General features: G+C 38.7%; 2 protein-coding genes and 1 long non-coding RNA gene across 3 annotated transcripts in view; 1 reads left to right on the top strand and 2 right to left on the bottom strand.

Moving 5' to 3' along the window:
- Positions 1 to 754: 754 nt before the first annotated feature.
- Positions 755 to 4,658, bottom strand: LOC109080355. The gene is made up of 5 exons (XR_006158213.1): positions 2,745 to 4,658; positions 1,990 to 2,064; positions 1,619 to 1,787; positions 1,381 to 1,493; positions 755 to 889 (listed from the first exon to the last, which is right to left on the bottom strand). It is a non-coding gene; the product is annotated as an uncharacterized LOC109080355 (long non-coding RNA).
- An 8,267-nt stretch (positions 4,659 to 12,925) lies between these two features.
- trappc1 (trafficking protein particle complex subunit 1) lies at positions 12,926 to 14,869 on the bottom strand. The gene is made up of 5 exons (XM_042750509.1): positions 14,741 to 14,869; positions 14,430 to 14,528; positions 13,383 to 13,453; positions 13,170 to 13,308; positions 12,926 to 13,080 (listed from the first exon to the last, which is right to left on the bottom strand). The coding sequence occupies exons 2-5, from the start codon at positions 14,526 to 14,528 to the stop codon at positions 12,952 to 12,954; spliced, it is 438 nt and encodes a 145-aa protein (XP_042606443.1). The 5' UTR covers positions 14,741 to 14,869; the 3' UTR covers positions 12,926 to 12,951.
- Positions 14,870 to 14,949: 80 nt separating this feature from the next.
- The window catches only part of LOC109048453 (proteasome subunit beta type-6-like), a 5,094-nt gene continuing 4,911 nt past the window's right edge, over positions 14,950 to 15,132 (top strand). Inside the window, exon 1 of the mRNA XM_042750508.1 lies at positions 14,950 to 15,094. Coding sequence (XP_042606442.1) covers positions 14,951 to 15,094 — 144 coding nt within the window. The 5' untranslated portion in view covers position 14,950. The remainder of the gene's footprint in view (positions 15,095 to 15,132) is intronic.

Raw genomic sequence — 15,132 nt, forward strand, 5'->3', positions numbered from 1 at the left:
TGCAAATCCCACAGACCAAGGTACATTGTGTACCATTGGCTTGTTTTGTTACCACTCAAAGCTGATTGGGCTCTCGGGCGAGACCCCATTCGTCAGTCTCTTTCTGACGTAATGTCTCCGTTCCCTCCTTCAGGGAACGAGGGTTACATACGTAACCTACACAGCAAATTTGAAAGTGTTAAAATAACACTCACAGTGAGAAAATTAACACTTGTTCGGGGTTTATACAGGTCCACACTAAATAGAGTTAAACTAACACTTTAAATAGTGTTACTTTTTTTACACTTGCATAGAGTAAAAACAACACTGTAAGTGTTCAACATTAACACCATTAGTGTTTTCCCTCCCGCTCATTTACACCAAGTTAGTGTTGAAACTACACTAGTTGTGTCAATAATTTTAACACCAAGAGACTTGTTATTTCCACACTAATATAGTGTTCATACAAACCCTGATTAAGGAAATTAAATGTAATCTGTATTTGACTAAAAATAACTGTGTGCATTGTTCAAAAAAAAAAAAAGTCAACACGCTGTATCAATTTTAAATTTTATTTTTAACACAGATGTAACAATTACACCAACACAAAAGAAGGTACAATATATTAACCATCATCTCCCCCATATAAACACTGCAGATCAAAAGGACTGTAGAACTTCAAGCTGTTGACACTTTTGACACCAAGGCTTCCACGTAGGACAGGCTGAAGACATAGTAAGACAAAAAAAAAGTTCAAAGGCACTCATGGAGCTGGTTCCAACGCAAATGGATGAGGCGCTTGTCCACAACGACGCAAGTGGTCGATCCTGCCCTCGATCCTTTCTGATCCCAGCAGGAATGACTGGTGGCCCTCCCTCCCACTGAGATGGCCTTCAATACTGGTGCAGGACTGAAAAAAAAAAGCACAAAGAAAGAAATTAAATTTAATAAAACCAGAAAAAAAACACTAATTACAATGTGAAACGATAAATGCATAATAAAACACCTATATAACACACCTTAACCCAATTCGAGCCATAAAAAAACAGTTGATATCACACTTTGTATTATAGTGAAAGTAATACGTCATTAAATGAATTTCCTCACGACCCCCCACAAATTTTTATTTTATTAAATTTGCTGATACACCCTCAGCCAAACCAAGCTATGTGCCTGACTGACTTCATTAGAACACAGAGTTGTACATGCACATCCGAGAGCTGTAGGTCAATATAATGAAAGTGAACACAGAATCAGTTAGTGAGTCCTAAAGGAACATTTAGACAGATTATGCCAGTGTCTAGAAAAATTTGCAGAGGGTTGAATCCCAAGGATCGTATGATTGAAAACCACTGCATTTAAACATTCACAATGAATTTGCAACAGTATTGTTAGTTTTACCTTATGGAAATGCACAAGTCTGTCAACAGCCTCTGTTGGACTGATCTTGGTCTTCTTCCTCCCTGGAGCAGGAGATGCAACTGCAGCTGGACAGATGACATCACTGTCCCAATCTGAATGAGTAGATGTTTAGGGGGTTGTGGGTGATTTAGGAAAACTAAAACAAACATTTAGTGCTCACAACAACAAGCAACCAGAGCAAATATGAAATTTTGACATCCTCACAAATAATGCCAACCATTTTCAGATCCTTGTCCACCTGCTGCATTGAAAAGACACCGAATTTCTGCTGTTGAAGTAAGAGACTGGGCTTCATTGAAGATGTTTTGTTTGAATGCAGTCTCCCACCTCTCAAGAAGCTTGTTGGATGTTTCAGCATTGAACAGGAGACCAAAGTCCTGATGTATCTAATGACAAAGCATATTACAAGATTTCTAAGGTTACTTTTTCATCCTTTAGCACCAAAATGGATAGTGTTGTTGTTTTAGGACTAAGACATCATGAAAGTGCAAATCAGTCGAACTTAGTAATTATGCCACAAAAAAGGAGCACAAAACTTCATGTCCAACTAGATTGTGTTACAAGTACATCAACACAAAAGATTCTTACATAGCCCTTTGTTGAAAATGGGTCTCTCAGGATAGGACAAAGAGAAATAATTGCGGGTGGGGATCCTCCTTCAATCTAAAAAAGAAAATACAGTTAATGCTAAACTTATTCCTAATTAATGTCGTTCAGTTGCTTTGACGCAATCTTTTTTGTTTAAAGCACTATATAAATTAAAAAAAAAAGTTTTCTACACCAATTGACACAGCTGTGTGTATTTCTTGCATCTGTACACGTAAGTCTTACCCATGAATTTCGGTCATGTGACTGACAATATTAACAAGCTGACATCTGGTGCTTTACAATAAGGTTTCATTAGTTGGACAAATGGACTAAGAATGCAACATGGACTAAGAATGCACAATACTTTTACAGCATTTAATAATCTTAGTTAATGTTCATCTCAACTTTTCCTTATACATTATAAAAATCAAAAGTTGTATCTGTTAACATGAATGCAGTATGAACTAAAATGAACAAAGTTATACTTTTATTAACCCTGCAAATCTTAACGTTACATTGAAGTGAAATTGCAGCAAATTAATTGCACAGTTATACTAAAATATTGGAGACAAAAATGCATTACAATGTCTTTTGGCAACACAAACGTGAGCCCCAAGAAGGGGAATATGGATGCTGCGTTAATTTAACTCATTAAACAGTTATACAAATAACAGAAATTACATTATCTTCCCCAGATTCTAAAATAAGAACACTTACGGTTAAAACTGCTAACTAAAAAACACTGCCGTTCTTACCTCAATTTGCTAGCTAACAAGTGGTGCAGCTAAATGGCCTCGAGATCCTGTCGGTGGTCTGTAGCGTTATCTGAAAATAAATAATGTTAGCACTCTGGCAATGTTGAGAAACGTACTAATATTATTCTAAATGGTGAGAAACATAAACTAAACATGAAAATTGGTCAGTTTAAATGGTTATAAAATATTATACCTGTTTGAACACTGTCCTCTCCTCGTGGTCGTCCGCCATTAATCAAAAAGGAAATAGTGTGCAAGGACCGGAAATTGGATCAACTCGTCACCAGTGTCAGTTATGTCAACTCGCTGTAATTACACTGACTCTGACCACTGATTTACACTGCAAGTGTTAATGCCATTCAAATCAACACCAGAATCAACACTTTTTAACTCTGATAAATTAACACCATAAAAACAACACTAAACAACACTGGATATTTTGCTGTGTAGACGTTCTCCATCAAGCCCAAGCTTACCTCAGCTCTTCCCAACTTAGGGGGGTCCTAATCATCTGGCCTACATATACAACTGAGATGATATCCCCATCCTGAGTCTCTCCGGGCCATCAATTCAAGGCACCCAGATCAACCTGACCATCATCCTATCCCCTTTACCTTTTCATCCTCTTCCAACTCATCCCTAATATTCTGAACAATAAACTATTCATTTACATATTTGGTTGTGGTGTGGTCTTTGCTCGTGAATTATTAATTGGGTAACAGAGTTATCTGTGGATTATTCTGTTGATTAATCAGATAATTATAATTTATATTCATGGTAGGAAAAATAGGCCTAATCAAGCAATAGCCTTTAAAATGACCTAAAATATATATATAATAGCAAAAAGGCCATAATTATTGGTTCAAATAAAGTATCAAAAGAAAGTACAATATGGTTCTTTTGAACAAAACTTAACATAATGTATTATAAACAATGTACTTGGTTCATTGATGGTGAACCAAGATGGCGCCGAGCATGGTGGCCGTGTTGCGAGCTTCGAGTAAACTTTGCAGTTTTTCATTCTTTTTACTTGTTATTTTGTTGTCCTACGTGTTGGATGTTGTTTGTATAACTGTCTACGACAGACACACGCTTTTAAACATAGGTTCCTATGTCGCGAAACGCAAACCGCACTTTGAGTTCTTGAACGCCGGTGCTTTGACACACCGCATCAGAGCCCTTTGTCTGGACCGCATGTTTGCGACCAAGGAAACACTGCCGGAAATGGGGGAAGAGAGCCGGCGTCCTTGTCAGCCTCAGACATCGTCCCCTCCGACCTTCTCTCCCAATCATTTTCATTCATTCATTTCATTTACTTTATATATAGAGCACTTTACAACTCAGACCAAAGTGCTGTACAATCAGAAAACACTTCATTAAAACACACAACTTAAAACAAGACACATCCTATTAAACAACAAAGACTAGCCCACCCTCTTAAAGGCTAAAGACAAGTAGTTTTTGACTTCAATTTTAAAAGCATTTAAAGATGTGACCTCTCTAAGTTCCTGTGGAAGACTATTCCAGAGCCTCGGACCCGCAACAGCAAAGACCTGATCCCCTTTTAACTTTAAATGAGTATGAGGGACAGTAAGCAATAACTTATTATTGGATCTTAAAGACCTAGGTGCTTGACGAACAACAATGAGCTCAGACACATAAGCAGGGGCCAACCCATGCACTGCTTTAAAAACATACACTTGAGTTTTATATTTTATCCTGTATAGGATAAAATAATCTGGAAAAAAACAACTCTTTACTACAGCATTAGTCTGCTTGTCAAATTTCAGCTGTGGGTCAAACACCACACCTAAATTCCTTATTTGGTCATGGCAATAATCGGACCATGAACTCAAATATGTGGACGTATCTAAACATCCTTACACTCTGTGTATATATGTCTATATAATATAGAATGTGTACATACTGTGTATAGTGTATAATACTGTATGTAGTGCTAACTGTATGTAGATACTGCGTATAATTTGTAGTGCTAACTGTATGTCTAATAGTACACTGTGTGTACTGACTATATGTATGTTTGTGTTTAATGTTTTGTTCTGTTGGTGTCTGTATGGTTATATGTAAATTGTTTTGCAATTTCTGGAGCATGCTCCCAAGAATTTCACTCACCAAGGCACATGTGCTGTGGTGATGTGACAATAAAAGTGACTAATGTACATACGCATTATATCAAAAGCCTACAAAGGGCACCAACGGCCCAACAGTCATTTCTACATGTCACTCTGTGATCTAATCCTCATTTGGCTAAACATTTAATTCAAATGTCCACTTACTCTTTAATATTTGGACACTTCTTTACGATAGAAATGCTACAGCAATCGTAAATCCTTGAATTGGACATTTTTCATTACATTCAGCCATTTCACTGAAATAATCTGTTCAGCTTTCCCCCATTGGCGACGTGAATTAAACAAGGGTTCTTGATCAGCCCTTCTGATGCCCTGCCTTCTCAATGTTGCATTAGCCCTTTGGAGTGGCTACTAGGAAAATTCTGGGGAAAGAAATGCTTTCTAATTGATATGTCAGCTCCGCATAACTCTGCGTTTTCAAGCATAATCACCCCGATTCCTCTTGTTGAATTCTCTCTCTCAATAGTAGGACATTGATCATGCAATCAATATGAAAGGGGAAAAAAAATGAATGGCTGGCAAAAGTCGGCATTACCTCCGCTTTCAAAGCTATGCCTATCCATCCAGATTCATGGCACTTATTTGGGGTACACTGGCACAGGAATTTCTATTTTGTTGTATGCTTAACTTTCGAATGCAAAGCAGCAACAACATTTTCTTATATTGTTATCAGAAGCAGCTTATTGGATTTGCAAACAATTACGCAAAGTAATCCTCATAGTAATCCTCCTTTAGACAACTCAAATTGTTCTGAGTTCTTCTTGTCTTCCTGTCAGCTGCTGCAAAAGAGCTCCCGGTGGAGCAAATATGTTTCTCTTTCAACTACCGGCAAGGCCCACCCATCTGATGTTGTGAGTACTGAACTCCCGTCAGATGCTGCTAGAGCCTCCCAGTCGAGCAAACCTTGCCTTTTCCGTCTGACTATCTGCGAAGCTTACCTGTTTGATGCCATGAGTATTGAACTCCCGTCAGATGCATCAGATGCTTATCCGTCTGACACTGCAATTACCGAATTCCCGTTAGACACTGCAAGCCCGGCCAGGCAATCTTACATTTCCATCCTACGGTCTTCCCATCCCTTACCTTCTCCATCCTATGGTCAGCGAGGCTTATCCATTCGATGTTGTGAATCTTGATCTCCCCGTCGAATGCTGCAAGAGCTTTCCCAGTCAACTGAGTGTGTTTTCTTTCAACTACTGGTGATGCTTACCTCCCATTGAATGCTGCAAGAGATCTTCCGGTCAAGCAAATCTTGGCCTTTCCGTCCGACTACCGGCGAAGCTTACCGGTCTGATGCTGTGAGTATTGAACTCCCATCAGATGCTGCGAGAGCCTTCCCAGTTAAATGGATATGTGTTAGTTCAACTACTGGTGGTGCATACCCATCCGTGCCATTGTATTGAATAGTATTGAGCTCCCGTCGGATGCCAGCGAGAGCCTCCCGGGCACACAACCTGACCTTTTCCATTCTACGGTCAGCAAGGCTTACTCGTCTGATGCTGTTAGTATTGAGCTCCCATCAGATGCGGGCGAGAGCCTTCCGGCCACACAACTTTACCTTTCTCTCTCTTTTCTAGCATTTTAGACTCTGTTATTGTCATCACTCAATGGCTGGATGTCTAAGTGGTGCCCGCAGAATAACATAGGTTTCATAGACAATTGGACAAGCTTTTGGGGCAGACCTGACCTGTTGAAAAGAGATGGTCTTCATCCCTCCTGGGGTGGTGCCGCTCTTCTCTCTAGAAATATTTACGCTTTACGCTTAAGGAAGGTTAAGGAAAACATTCTGACACCGTGGTATAATGAGCACACTCGCACCCTAAAGAGAGCAGCCCAGAAAATGGAGCGCAGCTGGAGGAAAACAAAACTAGAGATAAAAGACCGTATGAGACTGCTCTCCTTAGAGTTACAAATGACGTGCTCTTATCATCTGATCGTGGTTGTATCTCTCTATTAGTGCTATTGGATCTTAGTGCTGCGTTTGACACTACTGACGCCATCAATTCGTAGCAGTGAATGAAGAGGTATCATATCGATCACAAGTGCAGTATGGAGTACCTCAAGGCTCAGTACTAGGGCCGTTACTCTTCATGCTTTACATGTTACCCTTGGGAAATATCATCAGGAAACACGGTGTTAGCTTTCACTGTTATGCTGATGATACTCAGCTCTATATTTCTTCGCAGCTCGGCGAAATGCATAGTCGATATAAAAAACTGGATGACGAATTTCTTACTGCTAAATTCTGAAAAAAACAGAGATGTTAATTATAGGACCTAAAAGCTCTGCATGTAATAACCTAGAACGCTGTCTAAGATTTGATGGCTGCTCTGTCAATTCTTCGTCATCAGTTAGGAACCTAGGTGTGCTATTTGATAGCAATCTTTCCTTAGAAAGCCACGTTTCTAGCATTTGTAAATCTGCATTTTTCCATCTCAAAAATATATCTAAATTACGGCCTATGCTCTCGATGTCAAATGCAGAAATGTTAATCCATGCGTTTATGACCTCAAGGTTAGACTATTGTAATGCTCTATTGGGTGGTTGTTCTGCACGCTTAATAAACAAACTCCAGTTAGTCCAAAATGCAGCAGCTAGAGTTCTTACTAGAACCAGGAAGTATTATCATATTAGCCCGGTCCTGTCAACGCTGCACAGGCTCCCTATCAAACATCGTATAGATTTTAAAATCTTGCTTATTACTTATAAAGCCCTGAATGGTTTAGCACCTCAGTATTTGAAAGAGCTCTTGTTACATTATAGTCCTCCACATCCGCTGCATTCTCAAAACTCTGGCAATTTGATAATACCTAGAATATCAAAGTCAACTGCGGGCGGCAGATCCTTCTCCTATTTAGCGCCCAAACTCTGGAATAACCTACCTAACATTGTTCGGGAGGCAGACACACTCTTGCAGTTTAAATCTAGATTAAAGATCTCTTTAACCTGTCTTACACACAACATACTAATACACTTCTAATATCCAAATCCGTTAAAGGATTTTTAGGCTACATTAATTAGGTAAACCGGAACCGGGAACACTTCCCATAACACCCGATGTACTTGCTACATCGTTAGAAGAATGGCATCTACGCTCATATTAGTCTGTTTCTCTCTTATTCCAAGGTCACCGTAGCCACCAGATCCAGTCTGTATCCAAGTCAGAGGGTCACTGCAGTCACCCGGATCCAGTATGTATCCAGCCCAGATGGTGGATCAGCACCTAGAAAGGACCCTCTAAAGCCCTGAAAGACAGCGGAGACCAGGATAATTAGAGCCCCAGAGACAGATCCCCTGTAAAGACCTTGTCTCAGACGACCACCGGGACAAGACCACAGGAAACAGATGATTCTTCTGCACAATCTGACTTTGCTGCAGCCTGGAATATAACTGCTGGTTTCGTCTGGCCAGAGGAGAACTGACCCTCCGACTGAGCCTGGTTTCTCCCAAAGTTTTTTCTCTATTCTGTCACCGATGGAGTTTTGGTTCCTTGCCGCTGTCTCCTCTGGCTTGCTTAGTTGGGGACACTTCATTTACAGTGATATCGTTGACTTGATTGCAAATTATTGCACAGATACTATTTAAACTGTACTGAGCTGCATGATGACATCACTGAATTCAATGATGAACTGCCTTTAACTGTCATTTTGCATTATTGACACTGTTTTCCTAATTAATTTTGTTCAGTTGCTTTGACAATCTTTTTTGTTTAAAGCGCTATATACTGTAAATAAAGGTGTCTTGAATTGACTTGACTAACTATATATATATATATATATATATATATATATATATATATATATATATATATATATATATATATACTTTTACATTTTTATAGGTGCATTAGATGAGGCTCTGCAGAACATTGAATAGCTGGAGGCAAGGCTGCAGAAAATGTCACTAGAAAAAAAAAATGATAGTGAACAGATTTTGTGTTTCTGATCAAACTTTCAGATGTTACACAAAGTTTCCCTCATAAGAAGTTTTCCAGGTGTTCTGGGAGTCTATATGTCCATCTGCCAGCAATCTGGTGTACTGGACCAAGGCACAGAGGATGGGTCAGGAAGCATTCCCAAGCCCTAGCCCTGCACGGAAAATCCAACTCATAGATGAACTGTTAATCTACTGCTGTCGCGTAGCTGCTGGACTAAGGGAACAAGTTATCACTGACATTTTTGGGGTAAGTGTGGCTACGGTGAGCAGGACCATTATTAACTGGGCTAATTACCTGTTCTTTGTGTTGGGTTCAGTACCCATTTAGATGTCCAGGCAACAAATAGGCTCCTCCATGCCAGAGAATTACCGTTTGTTTAGTTCAAACCTGCGAGTCATCCTGGACTGCAAAGAAATCCCCTGTGAAAGCCCTACATCGCTGATACTCCACTCTGAGATCTTCTCCAGTTACAAGAGCACTACCACGTTCAAAGGTCTGGTTGGGGTAGCTCCATGTGGTGCAGTGACATTTATCTCTCAGCTTTACACCGGTTAAATCTCTGAAAAAGAAATCACAAAGAAATCCGGGATTTTGGACCTGCTTGAACCTGGAGATGTGGTCATGGCAGACAAGGGGTTCACTATTGAAGATATGCTCTCCAGTGTTGGTGCTAGACTGATCATTCCACCTTTCAAATGTGCCAAGCAGTTCAGCAAACAGGACTGTGAAAAAACACAGGCCATTACACGCCTCTGAATTCTGGTGAAAAGGGTGATTAGAAGGGTCAAGGAAAACCACATCTGGGATTCTGTTGTGCCACTCACCTTGTCAGGAAGTATTAATCAGATCTGGCATAATTGCTGTTTTATGGTTAATTAAAACTGCGCCCAGCTGGTGGAATGACCTCCCGATCTCAATTCGAACAGCTGAGTCTTTAAAAACATCTAAAGACTCATCTTTTTCGCCTGCACTTAACCAACTAATACTAGTACTTACCTTTTCTTTTTCTTGTCTATCATATTCAAAAAAAAAAAAAAAAACCTTGACTACATGTTCTGTACTAGACTAACTGAGACTTGTCGTAGCACTTGTATACCGTTGTTGTTCTCTCATTGATCTGATTGTTTCTACTGTTCTCATTTGTAAGTCGATTTGGATAAAAGCGTCTGCTAAATGATTAAATGTAAATGTAAATGTAATTATCAGGGACCAATGTTTCTTGAGCAGTGAATGTATATTAGTATATGACATTTTTTAGAATGACTATGATTATTACAATAGTAGTGTTTTAGTGTTAACTTGACAGTAGCAGTTTTTTTTTTTTACTTTTTCAGTTAGTTGCAGTGCATACTTTTAATACTTGCCATCATTAAATGTTTTTACTTTTTTTACTTTTTTATTGTAAAGTAAAATTTTATCTAATGTATATTGAAATTATTTATATTAAATTTCCCGAAAATTATTAGATAGACACAATTAAATAGTTGACAATGAAAAGTCTTTTTATAATAATTCATAAAAAAAAGTGTCAACTAACACACTGTATTAAATGTAAATATATACAACTAGTAAATGTGTATGCATATCATATACATTACAGAAGATCTAATACAAAACAATGTATTCACCTTGGTATGTACATATTTACATCTAATTAATAGCAAGTACTATATATTTAATGTTATATTGTTATATTAATATTATGTTATATTAATGTAGATTGTGATGTATCTAATATGTTACAAAAGATCTACTACAAAATATGCTACATACTACTCAACTACATAAAGCATATACTTACTATTAATCTAAGAATATATCTTAAATTCATATTTAATATGAACAGAATCTGTCCATTCATACCACTGAAAGATACACATCCATGAAAACATTATAATAGTACATGTCTAGCTTGTCTTTCATTGATGCTATGAAGGCATCATCTCACCAGATCCTCTGTATTGTGAAATCTGATTTTGTGTCAGTCACAAAGTCACACCAGTGTAGACCAGTAACTGCAAGCTGACCTTGTTCCTTCCAGTAGTACTTATGGGTCTCTTTAAGTTTGGCTAGTCCTCTTTGAATTTTTATAAATGGAACCTGAGCAATGTTGTCAGCAGATGTGCTTTTTACCTCCACTAGTCCAAACCGGAATGTTTCAGATGGATCGTGCACTTGTCCATCTGGACTAGCTCCCAGATGTGGTGCTTCTGGGTTGATAATGAAGCCACATGGTAGGATACTAACACTGGCTGTCTCAGAATATTTTCTCAAAATATCTGGCTCAAATTCAAGGCCACATTTCATAGCACTTGTCTGCCTTAACCGCAAGGATGCTTTAGTCAACAACATAATTCCGTGAGGTTCCCAATAGCACCAGGGTCACTGATCAAAGAACTGAAAATGAGCAAGCTGTTAGACAGCTGTCTTTTACAGACATTAAAAGTCTTGTTACAGTAGTGGGTACTTTTGACCCTGATAACATGGATCCTGTAGAGTTCTTGTGGAAACTGGAGAAGGTAGTGAAAATTTATAGTGTGTCAGATGCAGATGCTTAAGATTCTTATAACCTGCATTCCCTAATCATTCTCTAGTGCTCTCTCACAGGATTTTTGTGACAAAAGAGCAGACAGAGGGGCAAGGAGAGAAGCTCTACTTAGACTTGTTGGCACTGATGTGGTTAACCTGAGAACTATAACCGAGTTGACAGTGGAATCTGGGAAGCATCCTATGGCATTTGTGTTCGGGTTGTGGGAAATATTTAGCTGTTACAGTGGTTTGCCAAATGCAACTAAACTAAACTTAATGTTTAAGTCTGCATTAATTGCACAGAGTTATTAACACATGCAACACATTAATACAAGCCAATCATTTCCAAAATAACACAATATTTCAATGGAAAAAGTTAAACAAAAACTGCAGAATCCAAACATCCAGTTGCTGCCTTTGGCAGGGGAGAATGGTCTAGATTAATTAATGGTAGAGACCAAGGAAATTTGCAAGAGTAAATTCAGAAGGTGTTACCGTCTGTTATGCATGTGGAAAAGCTGGTCCCATTGCTAGACATTGTTAAGACTATGAGACCTCATCAAAGCTTTGTCTGTTATGCATGTGGAAATGATAGTCACATAGCAAGGCATTGTTTGGAGAAATGAAGGAAAGGAAGTTGTTTTGCATGTGGAAGGATGGGACACGAGGCAAGACAGTGTCACTTTTCACACAAAAGAAAGATGAGCTATCATGATTTGCTTAAGAAAATAGTTTAGAAAACCCAGTTGGCATAGTTGAAAATAAATAAATAAAAATAAATAAATGAATAAAAATAATAACCATTGTTTTCGAGAACAAGTCAAGTCTCCTTTATATAGTGCTTTCATCATTTGGACTTGAACATGTTACTTATCCTGCAAATTTTTTATTAGATCAAACATTACATAAATTCATTTTTTGAACATTATTCTGCAATAAATCTCCAAACGCTGATGTTTTTAAACAGCAATAACTGACAGCAATAAACAGGAACGTGAATGGCAAAGTAAAAAAATGAAACTTGAAATCACTAGATGTCACGAGAACATGTATGCAATTTAAAAAAAAATCATTTTTTTTTATCAATTCTATGAGTCTTCAAATAAGGGTTAGTCCACCCAGATATGAAAATTCTGTCATTAATTACTCACCCTTGTGTCGTTTCAAACCCGTAAGACCTTCATTTATCTTCGGAACACAAACTAAGTTTTTTTTGATGGAATCTGGAGCTGTCTGACCCTGCATAGACAGCAATACAACTGAAATGTTCCCAAGTCCAGAAACGTAGCAAGGAGATCTGTGAATTAATCCATGTGAGATCAGTGGTTCATCCGCAATTATACGAACCTCCGCATCACCCTGGTGCCATTTTGGAGAATACTGTTTCCGTTCAGATCAAATCACAACAACGTAGGAAACGGTTCCGGCGGGACGGTCTGATGAACGAAGGTCTTACTGGTTTGAAATGACATGAGGGTGAGTAATTAATGACAGAATTTTCATATTTGGGTGAACTAACCCTTTAACAAAAGAACTGTGCTAGAGGAAGCAGATGCCGAGTATAAATAGAAGCTGATGTTTATTGTGATCAGGCGGCACGGACGCTGAAGAACGGTAGCGCTCTGATGAAAGAGTCCAGTTTACTGCTGAACAGATCGCTCTGGAGAGACTCGCCCAGCACACACAGCGGGTTCTTCACGATGTACTCCACATACAGCTGCAGACGGACACAACCAGAGACAGTCACCAGAGTGAACACAGAGAGTACTAGAGTACTGTGTGTGTGTGTGTGTGTGTGTGTCTTACAGTGCTGTAGATCTGCTGCAGCGTGTCTCTGCAGTTCGGCACGCCGAGGTCTGTGTTCATCACCAGTTTGATTCCTGTTGGAGTTTCATAATAATGCAGCTTATAACGGCTGGTCTGGAACGCCAGAAAGCCGTCTTTCCTGAAGCAATGAGTCAAGGAGAAAACACACATTCACATTCACACACACACACACGCTGATGAGAGGGAGGATACATGTCCAGCGGGCTCATCTTACTGATGAAGGAGCGGATGGAGAACAGCATCCCGTACATCAGCTTAAACTCCTGACGAAACAGACAGAATCAACCTTCATCTACATGATAATGACTGTCACTTCAGCTGCTTTCACGTTACTGTCATGAGGAATATCAACTCTCTGTACATAGAATAAAATTAATATAGGAAGGAGATATGAATAAATATAAAGATAAAATAACCATAATATGGGTTGTAGCTCATGAAAAAGACATTCTAGCAAATGGATGTGTAGGAAATGTTCCCTCCATTTATCTTACAAACATGGTTTAGTTATTTTACCGCACTAAACCATGGAGTTTTTTTTATTTTTTATTAATGATAAACAAAAAAGAAATTTATTTTTATGACCTGTTGCACTTAATCTCATATAAGGTGTAAATGCAAGGAAAAGGTCTTTTATCTCACTGCTCTGACTTATTTTCAAATATTAATTTTTAAGAAATTATTTTAAAATTTATTTGTAAAAATGGTTAAAAAATATATATTTTTTAAATGAATAAATATCAGGAGTACCAAAATAAAGTAACACGACCACTAAAGTAGACATGACAATTATAACACAATACTCAAAGAAATAAAATAAAAAATAAAATAATAACAATAATAATAATAATAATAATATTATATGTATATACAGGGCTTGACATTAACTTTTTTGCTCACCAGCCATTGTGGCTAGTGGTTTTCCAAACTTACTTACATTTTCACTGGCCACAATTTTGTTGCTAGGAAATGTTTTATATGACTGACGTTACTGCATACTAGTAAATTAATTTCCAGGTCAGTTTTTGTCCATTTAAATGCTATTTTTCCTGTGCGTGTGCGTGTGCGTGAGTGCATGAGTGCGCGTGTGCGAGTTTCAGCGAGTGCGAGTGCGAGTGCGCGCGAGTGTGTGTGTGCGAGTGCAAGTGTGCGAGTGTGTGCGTGCGTGAGTGTGCGAGCGAGTGTGTGTGTGTGTGTGTGTGTGTGTGTGTGTGTGTGTGTGTGTGTGTGTGTGTGTACCTCTTCTTTGGAGATTCCGGCTTGTTTCTTTCGGTTCCATTCACTGTAATGAAGGCAGCTGCCATTGCGATCAAATATGTACAGGTTATGTACAGTCATCTGAGGAGAAGAACAGAGATCACTGTGATGAAGATGATGAAGATGAGTGTAATATCAGCGAAACAAACACCGTCTCTCTTCATCATCACAGTCCATCATAAATAACGCACGATCACAGAATAAATCACATATAAGATCAACACTGATCTGTATACTGTTTGTGTTTATTATGATGTTTAATAAAGTAAATGTTGACGCATTTCATTATTTACCTTCCGCACGGCGTCTGTCCTGAGACTGACCCGACAGCTGCCTGAACAAGCATCAAAACTCCCCGGGGAACATTTTACCAATCTAAAATGCTTCAGACGAAAAATAATAGAAAAATATAGGACCGCGTGTTATTGTTTAAATCCTGTAATGCATTTCCGAGAAACTGTTTTCCAATTTATCAGGCATGTATGATGTTTTAAGACAGGCGCATGTGCGGACTCCTGCCCGGGGTCCTTCATTTACTGTCTTCATTCAAGATGTCAACAGCGCTGCAGTTCCCCGCTAGCGTGTCTACTTTAAATAATTATAATGATTTATATCCTGACTGGACGCAGAGAGAAGTCAGCACCGGGGTGAGACGTAGACATGATTATTCTAATAATCTCGAAAG

Source organism: Cyprinus carpio, chromosome B23 (genome assembly GCF_018340385.1).
Source record: "Cyprinus carpio isolate SPL01 chromosome B23, ASM1834038v1, whole genome shotgun sequence".
Taxonomy (NCBI): domain Eukaryota; kingdom Metazoa; phylum Chordata; class Actinopteri; order Cypriniformes; family Cyprinidae; genus Cyprinus; species Cyprinus carpio.